Source organism: Mytilus galloprovincialis, chromosome 6 (assembly GCF_965363235.1).
Source record: "Mytilus galloprovincialis chromosome 6, xbMytGall1.hap1.1, whole genome shotgun sequence".
Lineage (NCBI taxonomy): Eukaryota > Metazoa > Mollusca > Bivalvia > Mytilida > Mytilidae > Mytilus > Mytilus galloprovincialis.
Window position 1 is genome coordinate 4,848,311 of NC_134843.1, and position 17,265 is coordinate 4,865,575.

General features: G+C 32.3%; 1 protein-coding gene across 2 annotated transcripts in view; it reads left to right on the forward strand.

The window, feature by feature from the left end:
• The window catches only part of LOC143078765 (ABC transporter G family member 20-like), a 32,482-nt gene extending 21,471 nt beyond the window's left edge, over positions 1–11,011 (forward strand). Inside the window, exons 18-20 of one of the 2 annotated variants that reach the window (XM_076253718.1) lie at positions 8,707–8,793; positions 9,264–9,368; positions 10,041–11,011. In XM_076253718.1, coding sequence (XP_076109833.1) covers positions 8,707–8,793; positions 9,264–9,368; positions 10,041–10,147 — 299 coding nt within the window. In that variant the 3' untranslated portion in view covers positions 10,148–11,011. Of the gene's footprint in view, positions 1–8,706; positions 8,794–9,263; positions 9,369–10,040 lie in introns of those variants that run through there. The other variant, XM_076253719.1, reaches the window with a different exon arrangement.
• The last annotated feature ends 6,254 nt before the right edge of the window (positions 11,012–17,265 follow it).

Genomic DNA, 17,265 nt, shown 5'->3' on the forward strand with positions numbered 1-17,265 from the left:
AAGGACCATTAATATGGGTGATACTACTAGTGTTAGGTACAGGGTTTTGTGGAATGACCTTAGGTAAGGACCATTAATATGGGTGATACTACTAGTGTTAGGTACAGGGTTTTGTGGAATGACCTTAGGTAAGGACCATTAATATGGGTGATACTACTTGTGTTAGGTACAGGGTTTTGTGGAATGACCTTAAGTAAGGACCATTAATATGGGTGATACTACTTGTGTTAGGTACAGGATTTTGTGGAATGACCTTAGGTAAGAACCATTAATATGGGTGATACTACTAGTGTTAGGTACAGGATTTTGTGGAATGACCTTAGGTAAGGACCATTAATATGGGTGATACTACTAGTGTTAGGTACAGGGTTTTGTGGAATGACCTTAGGTAAGGACCATTAATATGGGTGATACTACTAGTGTTAGGTACAGGGTTTTGTGGAATGACCTTAGGTAAGGACCATTAATATGGGTGATACTACTTGTGTTAGGTACAGGGTTTTGTGGAATGACCTTAGGTAAGGACCATTAATATGGGTGATACTACTAGTGTTAGGTACAGGGTTTTGTGGAATGACCTTAGGTAAGGACCATTAATAAGGGCGATACTACTAGTGTTAGGTACAGGGTTTTGTGGAATGACCTTAGGTAAGGACCATTAATATGGGCGATACTACTTGTGTTAGGTACAGGGTTTTGTGGAATGACCTTAAGTAAGGACCATTAATATGGGTGATACTACTTGTGTTAGGTACAGGATTTTGTGGAATGACCTTAGGTAAGAACCATTAATATGGGTGATACTACTAGTGTTAGGTACAGGGTTTTGTGGAATGACCTTAGGTAAGGACCATTAATATGGGTGATACTACTAGTGTTAGGTACAGGGTTTTGTGGAATGACCTTAGGTAAGGACCATTAATATGGGTGATACTACTTGTGTTAGGTACAGGGTTTTGTGGAATGACCTTAGGTAAGGACCATTAATATGGGTGATACTACTTGTGTTAGGTACAGGGTTTTGTGGAATGACCTTAGGTAAGGACCATTAATATGGGTGATACTACTAGTGTTAGGTACAGGGTTTTGTGGAATGACCTTAGGTAATTATAAGGACCATTAATATGGGTGATACTACTTGTGTTAGGTACAGGGTTTTGTGGAATGACCTTAGGTAAGGACCATTAATATGGGTGATACTACTAGTGTTAGGTACAGGGTTTTGTGGAATGACCTTAGGTAAGGACCATTAATATGGGCGATACTACTAGTGTTAGGTACAGGGTTTTGTGGAATGACCTTAGGTAAGGACCATTAATATGGGCGATACTACTTGTGTTAGGTACAGGGTTTTGTGGAATGACCTTAAGTAAGGACCATTAATATGGGCGATACTACTTGTGTTAGGTACAGGGTTTTGTGGAATGACCTTAGGTAAGGACCATTAATATGGGTGATACTACTTGTGTTAGGTACAGGGTTTTGTGGAATGACCTTAGGTAAGGACCATTAATATGGGTGATACTACTAGTGTTAGGTACAGGGTTTTGTGGAATGACCTTAGGTAAGGACCATTAATATGGGTGATACTACTAGTGTTAGGTACAGGGTTTTGTGGAATGACCTTAGGTAAGAACCATTAATATGGGTGATACTACTAGTGTTAGGTACAGGGTTTTGTGGAATGACCTTAGGTAAGGACCATTAATATGGGTGATACTACTAGTGTTAGGTACAGGGTTTTGTGGAATGACCTTAGGTAAGGACCATTAATATGGGTGATACTACTTGTGTTAGGTACAGGGTTTTGTGGAATGACCTTAGGTAAGGACCATTAATATGGGTGATACTACTTGTGTTAGGTACAGGGTTTTGTGGAATGACCTTAGGTAAGGACCATTAATATGGGTGATACTACTAGTGTTAGGTACAGGGTTTTGTGGAATGACCTTAGGTAAGGACCATTAATATGGGCGATACTACTAGTGTTAGGTACAGGGTTTTGTGGAATGACCTTAGGTAAGGACCATTAATATGGGTGATACTACTTGTGTTAGGTACAGGGTTTTGTGGAATGACCTTAAGTAAGGACCATTAATATGGGTGATACTACTTGTGTTAGGTACAGGATTTTGTGGAATGACCTTAGGTAAGAACCATTAATATGGGTGATACTACTAGTGTTAGGTACAGGGTTTTGTGGAATGACCTTAGGTAAGGACCATTAATATGGGTGATACTACTAGTGTTAGGTACAGGTTTTTGTGGAATGACCTTAGGTAAGGACCATTAATATGGGTGATACTACTTGTGTTAGGTACAGGGTTTTGTGGAATGACCTTAGGTAAGGACCATTAATATGGGTGATACTACTTGTGTTAGGTACAGGGTTTTGTGGAATGACCTTAGGTAAGGACCATTAATATGGGTGATACTACTAGTGTTAGGTACAGGGTCTTGTGGAATGACCTTAAGTAAGGACCATTAATATGGGTGATACTACTTGTGTTAGGTACAGGGTTTTGTGGAATGACCTTAGGTAAGGACCATTAATATGGGTGATACTACTAGTGTTAGGTACAGGGTTTTGTGGAATGACCTTAGGTAAGGACCATTAATATGGGTCATACTACTTGTGTTAGGTACAGGGTTTTGTGGAACGACCTTAGATAAGTTTATGTTATGCCTATAGTGTACACAATTTGGGGAGTACTATGTTTATTGTCTACTAAATTGTTCTGGTGAATTCTCATTTATTCCATTTTTGGAAAGTTTGCTAGAGCTTGCTATTGCTACTTTCCTTAGCATCGGCCTCAAACTTCCGGTTGACAGATTATCGCAATATATTCTGCTCCGAGATAGTGTAGTACTAGTGTTTGAGTTCTGATTCTTGGAAGATTCTTTTAAATTTTTTAGTAACTACTGTTTTGACTGAAAAGATTACAGCTTGAATAAAAAAGAAATGAATGTTCACCGACGATCAGATGTATTTAACTTCATTTTTAAAATGAGTATCACAAACACTACTTTGCGGATCTGCCATGCGCTGAAGAGAAAAATCACAAGAAATCTACGCGATATTGCGTTTTCATTCATTCATGAATATTTCATGAATGAACATTTCCCCGCTCTACCTGTTTACTATATGTAGGTACGTAAACATGGTAAAATCCAGAGTGTGTCGAAAGAATCGGGAATGACTGATTAAAATGCGAGAACCAGGTGACATTTTGACCAAGCCGTCGGATAATTGAAAAGTGATAACAACAGTGATAATGGTTTGTTTAAACAAAACACAGGTGAAAGAATATAAAATACTCGATAATTATATTATATGTCTAACGTCTCACGCCAAGGACCAGTAAAGGTAAATACCGGCTTTGATAAAAAAAAAAAAATAAATTAAAAAATGCATTGTTTTTGTCTAAACATCGATCGGAAGATTTTGATGCCAAAAATCATTTGAAAACTTAATTCCGTTATTTAAATACTAATTGTTTCACATTCCAATGTGTAGATATAAGGAACTTTACTCGTTCAGCATGCTCAAGTGGATCAAACTGACAGCAGAAAAACATCGACCCAACGTCAGTTCTTCTTCAGTCTTCTTCCAATAATTTACATCATACCACTTCTGGTGTATTTTTGTAAATCGTATCATATAGCATCCGTATTGAAAGCAACCGAGCCACCATCTACTTCTTCGAATATTATAGCTCAGGGTATCAAGACAAGTTCTGTAGAAATGATTAATGTTCATGATGTGTACCCTTTGCATGGCTAAAATGGAGCCGCTGCATTTTCACCTCAAAATTTAGATAGATTACAGACAAACCTGTGCATCTGGAAAAGTTTTAAGACATATATACCATGCCCTATATAAAAAGATTTCATTTGCTTTGTCACCCAAACACACAGGCAATGATTACCGTAATATATATCAAATGAATGGCTTAAAACAAAAATTGTCAAATGTTATTTACTCATAAGACAATGCTTAATTTCACAACAGCAACTAAAACGTGTTACAGGTTATAAGCACCTCTATGAATCTAGTGTATATAAACTTTTTATTTCTGTGGTCATACTGCTGTTGTTATGCTCCCAACGTATTGAGTTTTATCCTTGTTCTGCTGTAAGTATGTACGTCCTTCCCTTACTTGTACGTACATGTACCCCCGTACATCCCAAAATTCGTTTCTGTTCTCTTACTTTAGTTTGCCTGAACCAAATTGTATGAAACTTATACGCAATGCTTATAACCACAATTCACAAGTCAAGTTTGAATTTTAGTTGCGTCACTTTTACCATTCTAGCGTTTTATGCTACTTTACTAAAAGGAAAGTTGCTGGAAACTTTAGTTTGTCTTAACCAAATGCTATGAATCTTATACACAAAGCTCATTACCACAAACACTGATCAAGTTTGAATTTTGGTGGCGATAGTTATACCATTTTAGAGTTATGCCCCTTTACATATGTACAAAATTGCTGAATATTTTCGTTTCAGTTATCTAACTTTAGTTCGCTCAACCAAATGATATGAAACTTATACATCGTAATACTTTTAACAATGAAACAAAGATCAAGTTTTAATTTTGGTGGATTAATTTTTACTGCTCTAGGGTTGTGCCTCATTACAAATGGAACCAAATGCTCCGCTGGGCACATCCTTATACGACCGCAGAGGTTGAAACCCTGAACAGTTGGGGCAAGTATGGACACAACATTCAAGCTTGATATAGCTCTGAATTTGGATTGCGATCAAATTTTTGACATAATATATAGGTTTCTGACACAAAATAAATGTCAAGATCTTACAAATCTATTGCGCAATACTGTGTAATTAGAATGTATACACAATGCTTATTACCCCATAACTCAGATCAAGTACACATTTTGGTAGCGTCACATTTACAGTTCTTGAGTTGTGACCCATAATAACATTAATGCTAGCGGGGGCATCATTTGTGTCCCATGGACACGTTCCCTATTTTTGATAAAAGCCTAATATAAATTCACTTTCATTACAGTTGTATTTATTTAAGTTACTGTAACTGTCTTATTTATAAACAGTGGCGTAGCCAGGGTTAAAATGATGTGGATGCGAAACTGTTCGACGAGCGGAGCGAGGCGAAAAAAAATTTAGGACCTTTTATGCACTTTTTTTTTCAGACGTTTTTCCTGTATACATGTGTACTCCCCCTACAATCCGACAATGGCTAATTTGTTTAATTTCAAATGACCCATCAATATATAAGTTTCTAACAGAATTTTGTTGTTTTCTCGTAACTACCATCATTAGATACAGATATATGTGATGTTAAAGTTTCACATCCAATTGAAATATGAAATCTCAAAATGGACCCATTACAAAGGCCTTTTTGTATATGGAACTTCGAAATATAGGCTCTGAAGTGATACCCCCCTTTCCCGGAATTTGTCTTAACGCGTTGCAGGGGACAGAAATGCCGGGCGTCCGTCATGTGTTGCCAGATTTTTGTGAAATTTATATCATCAGCAATGTCTTTGAAACTCGCGAAAATAAGTCCTGATCAAATAATTTAACCAACTATGCCCCCTTTGAAATATAAATCATAATTGATATACCATTGCATTTGGCATGAAGCTTTTATTTCTCTTTAGATATTAAATAATAAAAAAAAATGATTTTTTTTAGTAACTGCCCTTGTATATCAGAATAGATAAATATGTGCACTACGGGGACTTTTGCACTCTTTTTTTGAAAATAAAATTAATATTGTACCAAGTTTGAAACGGGTATTTATAAGCCCAGAAATGATCACACTCCATGATAAATACTAGTCGTATTTAATGTCACAGGAAACGATATCAGGCAATGATGTGTTTGTTATTAACTAGTAACGTTGCTATGTCATCGCTCCGCTTGGTTCAATCTCAGACCAAACATGTCTGCAGGTCTACGTATTATCATCCTCTGCGCTTGCCGTTGCCGACGACGCGCTAAGACGTAGACTTTTTACGAAAAAGTTGACAGCACTTTTCTGCGATTTATCCATCTTGTTTACATAAACTATAAATGATTTTAAAGGAAAGACCACGTATACTGCTTTGGAAATGATTGCACGATGTTCACATATCCTCACCCTTACATTCAGACACAACATATGCAATTATATATCGATGGGTTAATGCAACAATCTCGTATCTAGAAAGTTGTGACTTTTCAGAAACCGACATACAAAGTTTGACTGTAAATGTAAATTCTATTTTACTACAGAAATGTATCAAATTAACATAGATTGCAAAAATAGACATAGTTACTATCCTTTTATAATTTGATGCTAATTGGTTGTCAGATAAAAGATATAATTGCACTTCAAACGTTTAACGGATATATGCATTCCATAATGATTAAAAAGTAATACAGATGTTTGTGTCACAAGGTCATTACTAGTGATAACAGATTTAAACCTGTGTGGTATATCATATTCTAAATGTTGTTTGGTAAGCATCATTGCATTTGCAAGCGATAAGAGATAGTTGAATTTGAAAAACGAATTAATATAACTAATTATTTTTTATTTGTTTTGAACTATATACTCTGAACAAATTCAAAATAATTAAAAATTGTTAAGTTAAAGTAAATAATATATAAGATGATGTAATTACAGGGAAAACTATACACAAAGTAACCACGGAAAGTGAATTAAAAAAATATATAATTATTCATGAACAAAATCATTTTTTTTGACGAATTATTTTCCAATTATTTTTTTGTTTTTGTTTTAAAAGGTTACATTTAATTTAAAAGAATTTATAGCAATGGATCCTTTTTATTTTTATAATAAATACTATTCTTTTCTAAAACACATGATGAAATTATATACACAGAAATTGAATTTATTAATGTATTGTGTGAAGTCATTTTCACTGAATCTTATATATATTATTTTTTTGTTGGTCAAAATTATGTGGATGCTTGAGCATCTGAGCATACATGCAAGCTACGCCACTGATAAAAAAGGATGCGGTATTTTTTGCAAAGAACCAATGCTATCCAAAAGAGTTCAATGGAGGAAAATGTATTAATAACTATAGGCCACCATATGGTCGTCAATAATGGGAAATATTTGTACCATATACATGTAGAAAGCTATGAAAGGCCCCGATAGGAAACATGTGGAGCAATTCAAACAAAAAAACTCGCGTGTTAAATTTACTAAAAACAAATATGAAGGATATAAACCAATAGAAAAATACTAATTCACAGGCCCTTGATGTTGACATGGCATGGGTACTTAAAAAGAAATTAACAGAGCTTAGTGTATATTTCAATATTTTAGATCTACAGTTTTAGGTTGCAATAGAAAATATCAAAACTTTTTATGACAAACATGAAAAAAGTTATTTTTGATAATTACTGACGAGACAATGGTTTAGTTTAAAACATCCAAGCTGTGATGAAATACATTTTTGAAATAATACAGGTCTATAACCTTTTCTGAATAATACACAGCTACAGATGCAAACTTTCCAGAGGTGCTATCCAGCACTTTGGATATATAAACTTGTGTCTTAGAAACATATGTAAATCTTTTCTAATATTTTTAGAAGATAGATCAATGTGTTTTGGTGGATGTTTTCAAAACTTATTCAGTAAGAAAACACTGCTTGGTTTAAAACTGGCATCTTAATACTAGCAATATGATAGATGCTTAATATAACCTCACACATCATTTTAAAACTAGGATCGATCAGGCCTTGCTTTAACTATTTAATTATATGTTATTGAGTAAATTTCATTTATTCAAGCCTTGTTTTACCTAGCTTTTTAAGGCATATTTGTATTTGCATAGCTTTTGGTTAAAACAAAAAAGTGAATATATATTTTCATAGAATGAGATAAAGATGTACACTTATTTATTCTTAACAAACTAACATTACGATTGTATTGAAAATTCTCTCTGAATTCTAGTTTTATAAAGTTCTAATGCAAAAGATTTCTGTTGTTTCACTTAATGAATGGCTATTATTTATTTTGAATTTATTGAACCATAAAATCAATTTTTGACTCTTCACATTGAATAATATGCTTCGCGGATTATGTAAAATGTGAAGAGTCAAAAAATTAATTTATGGTTCAATAAATTTGAAATTATTGCCATTCATTATAAATAATTTTCTATAAAAAATAAGGCTCAAAGAACTTTTTATATTATTTATATCAACAATAACAACGTACACACATGTTGGCGTATGAATATAAAATGTTAGAGTGGGTGTGTTGCCATAAAAATTGACAACATCGAAAATAAAAGTAATACTTTTAACCAATCAGAAGACAGTAAATACACCAAATTTATTTATTTGATTGTATAACACTGAAATATGTCATTTAATTCTATTTAACTAGAATCATTATACTCATTTCAGTTGAGGTTTCTTTTAGATTTATAGGTTTGTTTATTGTTTACATAGGTGCTTAAGAATTTCCAGGCATATATCTATAAGATTAAATAGTTGAAAATAACTGTTTGGTGGCTTTAAAACATTTTTACACATGTTGTAAATTTTCATCCACTTATTCTGGGCCCATACAATAATTTATAATCTATTGGTTTTAATGAGATTTTTCCTTCTTTTCTATCTCCAGTAAACCTAATTAGCAACCATAAATTCTACTTGAAATATATATATCTTGATTATTGTTATATTTTTTCAGGTGCCATTTTTTCAGCAGTATGTGACAATGAAACATCAGCCATACAGTTAGCTTTAGGTTCTGTTTATCCAATGTTGTTACTAAGTGGTGAGTGCGTTAGGAAGACTTTCTATTTATTGAAGACATATATACCGTTATTTGCATTGAAATTTTTTTTTTTTGCACATTTGAAAAATCTTCCTTTTATGTGTAATCAGCAATAGACCATTTTCATAATACCGACTTTTGACTCTGGAATATATATTTTTTCAACAGGTTACCCTTTTTGTGGTAGGACATCCTGGTTAAGAGCAACATAAAGAAGTAAAATCAAGCTTCAATAGGTACAATATGGGGGAAAGTTAACTATTTTATGTTTTCTTCACAAGATAAATTCTAAAACAGTTATCTTTCCAACCAAACATATTTGATTTTACTTTTTTTGGTTGCACTTTCTTGACTGAGTACTAGGATGTCCTTTTGCTTGTAAAATTGGCACTTGACTTTTAACATCAATCCACACATGAAATTCTTGTATTCTTTGAAAAATTTATATTGTAATGTATTGCTATTTGTAGGTATAATATGGCCATTAGAAGCTATACCAGAATGGATGAGATACATATCTATGTGTTTACCTATGACCTATGGATCTCAGGCAATGAGGTCTATTCTCAGTAGAGGTATGTTGTTTCTAAGCTATAAAGGGCTAAGGGTCATACATGTCAATAGTGCAAATTATTAAGCTTAGTTTGGATTCTATTTTAGATGAAAACTTCAATATCTAAATTACTAGTGTAGCTTTTGCTTCTGGTTATGCTGCAGCGAGGAAAATTGTGAAAAACAGAAAATTTTTGGTCCTTCAAACTCCAAAATAAATCTCATCTGTATCTCATCTAAGGGATGTGGCCTATAAATCAGGTAACAGCTGAGAAAGTTCCTTTGTTTTCAGATCCATTTATAATCTGTTTCACATATGAAGTAAACAGTATCAAGAAAAATAGTACAGATCACATCAACAACTAATGTCAAACAAAAAACAGCAACAAAGAAAATTTAATCCAAAGAGCCTGACTTGTTACAGGCATAAAATGTTGTAGGGTTAAAGAATTTTTGCACAAGCACTTTACCTATCAATATCTAGGTCATCAGTGGTAAAACAAAAACATGAAATAATAAACCATTACAGTGTAGTTACCGATAAGATAACCACTAATTTGCTTTCCTAGTGGGTCACATATAAGTTATCTTTTTGTATGGCAATTTGCATGTTTTTAACTGTAAGCAGAAATGATTTAATTTGTTGCTCTCAATTAAGAGAAACATGTTGTTTTATTAATGCTTTGTCATTACAGGCTGGGATATAACATTCATGGAAGTATGGAGAGGTTATCTAGTCACGTTTGGATGGAGTTGTGGACTACTGGCCATTGCTGGATTCATTCTCCGTATACGTCAGTAATAACTTAGGAACATTTCGTAGTTGCAGAATCTGTGATCTCTTGGAACAATATTGATATTTGTTTACCTTTATGTCTTTCAATAATATATTGTAATGAAGATTTTTTATTTGTAAATTGAGTTCAGTGTTAACTCTACATTCAGATCACCTGGCTAAATTGTCCAGTATCAGATGTTATTGTCACCAATGAGGAAACTACTTTTCCTTTAATATCTTTAAAAATATTCTCTTAACTATAGTGCTATTTGTAAAGTGAATTCCAGTAATTCCAGATGATTAGATTGAACTATTATTCTTTTTCTAGCTTCCATATTGCTTTGATGACAAAAAAAACCAATGAAGGAAATTTATTTTGAATTTTTATACTTTTGTTATTTTGACAAATTTCTATGTATAGGTTGCATTTCTGTAAATATTGACAATGCACTTTCCCATAGGAACTCCCTTTACAGCTAAAACTGTACCACTTTTACTATGTAGTTTTGAAAAAAATCACATCCTAGCATGGAAAGTTCATATGCACTACTATTTTTTTCAAAGGTCAAATATAGGGCTGTGCGGCACATTTTCAAAGTTTATATGCCCCGAACTTTGAAGAGTTTAAAATAACACTAAATTTCTTAATTATCTCTACCTCGACTGTAGGGTTACCACAGATTTCAATATTCACATGTATATTTTCTGGTAACATTCCCAAGTTATGTCTCTATGAGATGTAACATACAGATCAGAACTGGTAACCAGTATGTTAACAAAATTAATTATCTATGAATATTCTAAATCTCCCCAAAAGAGGAGTGGTTTGAGAAACAGCTGTATTTACAAAGTGTGACCTATAATCACTTTACAATTAACACTGCTAGTATGTTTTGTTTTTGTTGAATTTGATAACTTGTATAAACATTTTTATAAAGAGAATCATTTTTGAGATCTGTAATTACCAATCATGATTTTTTATCAGTATTAATTATGTTGATTTTTTTTTTTACAATTAACAATGTAATGCTTTTTGTTTGTTTGTTGTTTTTTTTTTTTTTTTGTGGGGGGGGGGGATTTTTTTCCATCCTTTTTCCATCAAATAGATTTCCAGTTAACAGTACTAACATATGGGTTGTGTGGCAACTAATCATATTTTTCATCAAAGATACCAGGCTTATAATTTTGTACACTAGGTGTACATTTCATCTTGAAAAGACTGACAAGTGACATTCAAATAAAAAAAGGCCAAATAAAGTTTAAGAGCATTGTGGATAGGTTCTTAGCAATACGGACATATCTGATATTAAAAATTTCAGCAATTACTTTAGGGAGGATTGAATCATACTTTAAACAAAATCAGCTGCTTAAGATATATTATGAAATTGAATCACATGATACTAAATTTTGTGTTATTTTTAGATGTGGTACTTTCCTAGTCGTTTGCTTCCAGGTTTATTCAGTGTGAATAACATATTTTTATGTTATTTCTGCATAGACAGATAAAATATAACAGTCATTTCTTAAATATCAGCTGATTATTTGATCAATCATTGTTAAACTATTTGAAATTAAAGCTGTATTTTAATGATTGAATGGAGGAAAATTTCTTGTTTTGTAATTATTGCACTGAAATAATTGTGGTTAAAAAGGAAGAAAATCTCAGTAGCTAGGAAATTCAAATTTTTTTTTGCTCAATATTATGACATCATTTTTAAAAAAAACACCTCTAAATGAAATGTATGATCTTGACTTTTAGACCTTTTGTTTTTGTTTATTTATTCCAAATTTCATAATTGGATTATAAACAAATACTTGTTGGGATACGATTGCTTTCAAGCAATCTGTAGACTTATACCATTGACTCAGGGTCATGCCCTCACGTCAACCGTTTTATTCTAAACATCAAGGAACATCTCAGATTCTTGAGATTGTCTGGCTTTAAATGGTATAAAAAACAAAAGAATTGAATTCAAGCAACTTTCCTATAAGGTTCTTCTCATAACATTCATGTTTCGATATTTCCCTTGACTTGTATGCGTGTTTTTAACATCACGGAAAATCAGAATTAAGCAGTATTTATATTTAGTGTTTTTATAAATTTAGAAACACGTTAGAGGGAATTCCCCAGTTTTGATATCATGCAAGAGTTCTCTAAATTCTGATCGATAAATCTATTTCTGTCATATAAGAACTGAAGTTGAGTTTTCTAATGTCACCGTTACTGATGAAACTGATATTTGATATTATACTTCCATAAAGAAATGGAGGTTGTTTAATTAACATTTAATTTACGTTCTTGTTACAAATCACAAGGCCAGGGTTTGTTTACGTAGGTATGCGCATGTGTTTATTTTTCTTGACTTGTAGGGGTATCAGATTGAATGGTTGCTCTGGATTCCTCACTCCATTGATTAATTTGAAACTCGTGAGATCCTTTCTATTGTCTTGTCTGCTATTGAGGGTTATTGTTGTTGCATCATTTAAATTAAAATAAATGTAGTCCATAACTAGAACACCCCTTCAGCCAAAATGGAGTCTTCCATATTATCGCTTCGAGTTGTCTCCCTTCCGTAAGTAACTTTCGTTAAACGATACATCGAGAAAATTAACTCGTTCTGTCGATAGACGTCGTATTATATTAAAACCGATCACAATTTAAACAGAGGAATGTGTACGGAAAGGAGTCATGCCCACTGACCCAAAGGAAATTAAATATTTAAAGAGTTAGGAATTAGGTTCCACCTAGAATTCACGTAGGAAAATAGGTGATAAGGAACAAAGTGAAATACCTTCTCTCACTCTCAGTGACTGCTGTGGAAAGTAAACTTGGAATTGATAGTACAAAATAAAACATAATAATTACATTGTTCATACACTTGTATTGAGGATTGGCTTTTTTAAAAAGTTGAATAACTATTCAGATTACATAAATTACATTTTACGAACATTTTACACGTGCAGTTTAATTATTTTTGAAAATAATACTAATATATGTATCTATGAAACAATGGCAATCGTATCCCTCAGAGCAATCTGCTCTTTGATTTTTGTATTTATATTCTGTTACAGACAGCTTAGATTTATAATTTGTTAACAAAATGTATATAAATAAAAAAAAAATAACATGAGTTAAAGTTTCTACCTCATTAGAAAAAGGTTCTTAGACAAGAATTTAACCTCAGAATGGTAGAAGGTTAAATGGAAAAATAGCCATTTTGCTCTGACTCTGTTTTAAAGGGGCACTAGCTACGATATATATAAAAAAATAAAGTATGATTTTTTTTAGATCAATCATTAATCAAATTGGAATAATGAAATAATAATTTGCTGTTAGCAATCAATTTCCTTTAATTTTGTTGAAATAAGCGATTAAACATAATTTTTGACTGATTCACTTGCAAGTGAAAACGTCATCATCATTCTAACCGGTATTCATGTGAACTTCAAGTTAACCCCTAGCTAGAGATTGACAACGCATGCATTGTACGTGTACTGGTTATTTAAAGAAAAAGAATGTCAACAATGAAAGTGAAACTACGGTAAATCATTTGATTACTACTTCGATGCACATAAAATCATTTTTATATGGTTAAAAACAATGAGAAACATCTATTTTTAATCTATAAAATAAAATCAAACAGACCTATAAAAATCCAATTGCACGTGTTGGTTTAATCTATTCGTATCTTTATTTTTGTTTACATCGCTTATATGGTCATCTGAGGTCAAATCGATAGTTAATTAGATGGCGTCTGGACTAAAATTCACACGAAACGAACCTACATATTCTCTACCCCATGCTCTGTAAACTGTTTCTTTTGGACTTTTGGTAGTTTGGATAAATGTTTTACATTGTTATAAATCAATTATGAGAATTTGAGTCAAATCTGTGACCATGAATTTGACAGCTAGTGCCCCTTTAAGAATGCTGTTACATATCAACAGTTTCTATGAATTTTAAAATATTCTGTATTTGTCGTATTATGTAGGACTTATTCACTTTATAGAAGAGAGCAACCAAAAGCTTATTTTAAATTTATTTCAGTGTTACTGTTATTCCGTTGATTTCCTCTAATAGGTGATAGGTTTTAGTTTGTAACTTGGATTTGTTTTCTCTCAATTGATTACTGACGTTTGAACAGCCGTTATACTACTGTTGCCTTTATTTTGCATACAAAAGAGATGGAAGATATCAAACTCATATAAAGATGTTCATTGGAAGGTACCAAGAACTTGTTGATAAATATTCTGCATCAACTTCACAAATAATACATGATGGTCTTGAAGTATAGATTGTGGGAACTGAAGTTGTTTATCATCTTGATAAGGTGTCATAGTATTCTTTTATTTGTCTTTATTAATATTACTGTTTAGTCTGATTTTTGATCATTATCATTTAAAGAGCCTCTGTACTTATACATCCCGTCTGGAGACCAAATTATGTAGGTGTTATCATATATAGATCACTGCAAGTAGCACAATCATTAGTATTATGTAGACAAGACGGGTATCTTGTATCTGGGTAAAAGTGAAATGTTTTATGTCATTGTCATCCTTCTTAACTTTTAAATAATTTTTATGCTCCACCTTAGATAGTAGATAACTCATCATAGATACCAGGATTGAAATTTTATATTTACGCCAGAAGCGCGTTTCGTCTACAAAAGACTCATCAGTGACGCTCCAATTCAAAAAATGTTAAAAAGTCCAAATAAAGTACGAAGTTGAAGAGCGTTGAGGACCAAACATTCCTAAAAGTTATGCCAAATACAGCTAAGGTAATCTATTCCTGAGGTAGAAAAGCCTTAGTATTTAAAAAATTCAGAATGTTGTTAACAGTTAGTTTTTAATAGAGGGGCATTATGTTTTCTGGTCTGTGCGTCCGTTCGTCTGTCTGTCCCGTTTCAGATTACAGTTTTTGTTCAAGGTATTTTTTTATGAAGTTGAAGTCCAATCAACTTGAAACTTAGTACACATGTTCCCTATGATATCATCTTTCTAATTTTAATGCCAAATTAGAGTTTTGACCCCAATTTCACGGTCCATCGACCACAGAAAACGATAGTGCAAGTTTCAGGTTAAAGTTTTTGGTCAAGGTACTTTTTGATGAAGTTGAAGTCTAATCAACTTGAAACTTAGTATACATGTTCCCTATGATATGATCTTTCTAATTTTAATGCCAAATTAGAGTTTTTACCCCGATTTCACGGTCCACTAAACATAGAAAATGATAGTGTGAGTGGGGCATCCGTGTACTATCGACACATTCTTGTTTTTAAATAATTTTTAAAAAAAATAATTAAACAAACCAATCCCTCTTCAAGGCTGTTTCAGGTTTATGTCCACTAATCATCAACATTATTTCTGTTTTGTATGAAACTTGAAAATTTAAAAAAAAGAACTTATTCTATTTATTGCAATAGATTTTAGAGAGCAAACGACCTGTCATGACACAATTTCAAAATTATTGATGTCTGCTCACCATACATGATGGCCACATTAATATATTAAAATAAAGTTTTAAAACTTGTTAAAAATAAATATGCTGACCGAATCGAACTCCTTATAATAAACTTGTGGATACATTAAAAAAATATTTATTATATATAGACTGATCATAGTTACGAGACATACAATTTTGTACGCCAGATACACTTTCCCTCCCCAAAACTCAATATTGACGCTCGAATAAAAAAAAGTTAGGAAGTCAAAATGAAGTACGGAGATAAGGCCTAGGTAACCACAATTCCAAAATATTTTGCCAAATACATCTAAGTTATAGCATTCGAAAAACATCAAAGTTAATGTCATAAACAAAGCTTTTTTGAAAGGAAAGAATCTCTGACATAATAACAGTTCGGTCTCATATTCGTTTTCAATAAAAAGACCGACTGGCATAATTATCTTTGAAAAATTACATCGACAAAATCTATTTCTTTGAATACCAAGATTGTCTGAATAGCACGATGTTCAATTCTTAACAGGTTTTTGATGTTTTTGCAGTATGCTGTCTTTCTATTTCAACAGTTGCACGAGACATGCTCCTTAGCAACAGTTCTGAACCTTCAATTAATTTACTCAATGTTCTATTGTAGTCGGTCTCCAGTTGATTTAACTCTCCTATGTGGACAGATTTTGAAAACAAGCTTTCATTCAACTTTGATAGTTTAGACGTAACTCCAGCTAAATCCACGTGCAAATTTTTCTTTTCCTCGTTTAATTCAATTATTTCCTTGTTTATATCATCTCGTCTGTATTTAAGTTCCTGTAACTCTTTAAATACTTCCTCCTGATATTTCTGAATGTTTTGTCGTGGTTTGTTCTGGTCTGCATTTTGTTGTACATGATCCGACTTTTGAATTGTCATTCGTGATCTATTCTGATCTGTTCTGTGTTGTCCAGTTTCAGACCTTGATGACATGGCAGATTGCATTTTAATTACACTCAACACAAAAATTAAGATTATTCCCTATTTTCATACTTTATCCAACTTGAAAGTAAATTATTTCTCACTGAAATCATTCATGCAAACAACTCAAAAGTTTAAGTTACAGTATCATATTCGGTTTTGTTTTTTACACACTGTAATTAATAACCCAAGATAGATTTTTTCAAACAAAACACGGTTTTATTTTTTTCAAACTTGAATACAGAACAATAAAAAAAACCATAATACTTTTTCAATTAAATCACAAAAGACCAGTTGATATGAAGCTAAATACTATATAATATTACAGTTTATTTACCACTATTTATAGCCGTAAATAAAAAAAAAGAAGAGAATGTTTGCATTTTGAAGAACATAATATAAAGTTTTGCTTCAAAATTGATATACTTAATCTATACAAAATTTTGATAAATATATGAAACTTTTTACGAAATCTCTTGTGATTTGAATAAAATGGAGATTGCCTTTAAATGGAAATTTTGAAGAAGAACTGTGTACTAAACAAAGAATATATATGATGATCCCTTAATTAATATAGTTTATCAGAACAACGAAGGGATGATTTCAACTTCACCATTTGGAACTCTTGGTCTATAAGCTTACTTGTTAGCAGCAATCCTTTATCAAGGAAATCATGATAGGAAATACAATTCCGGGTATATCGTATCAATTAGGAGATATATATATATAT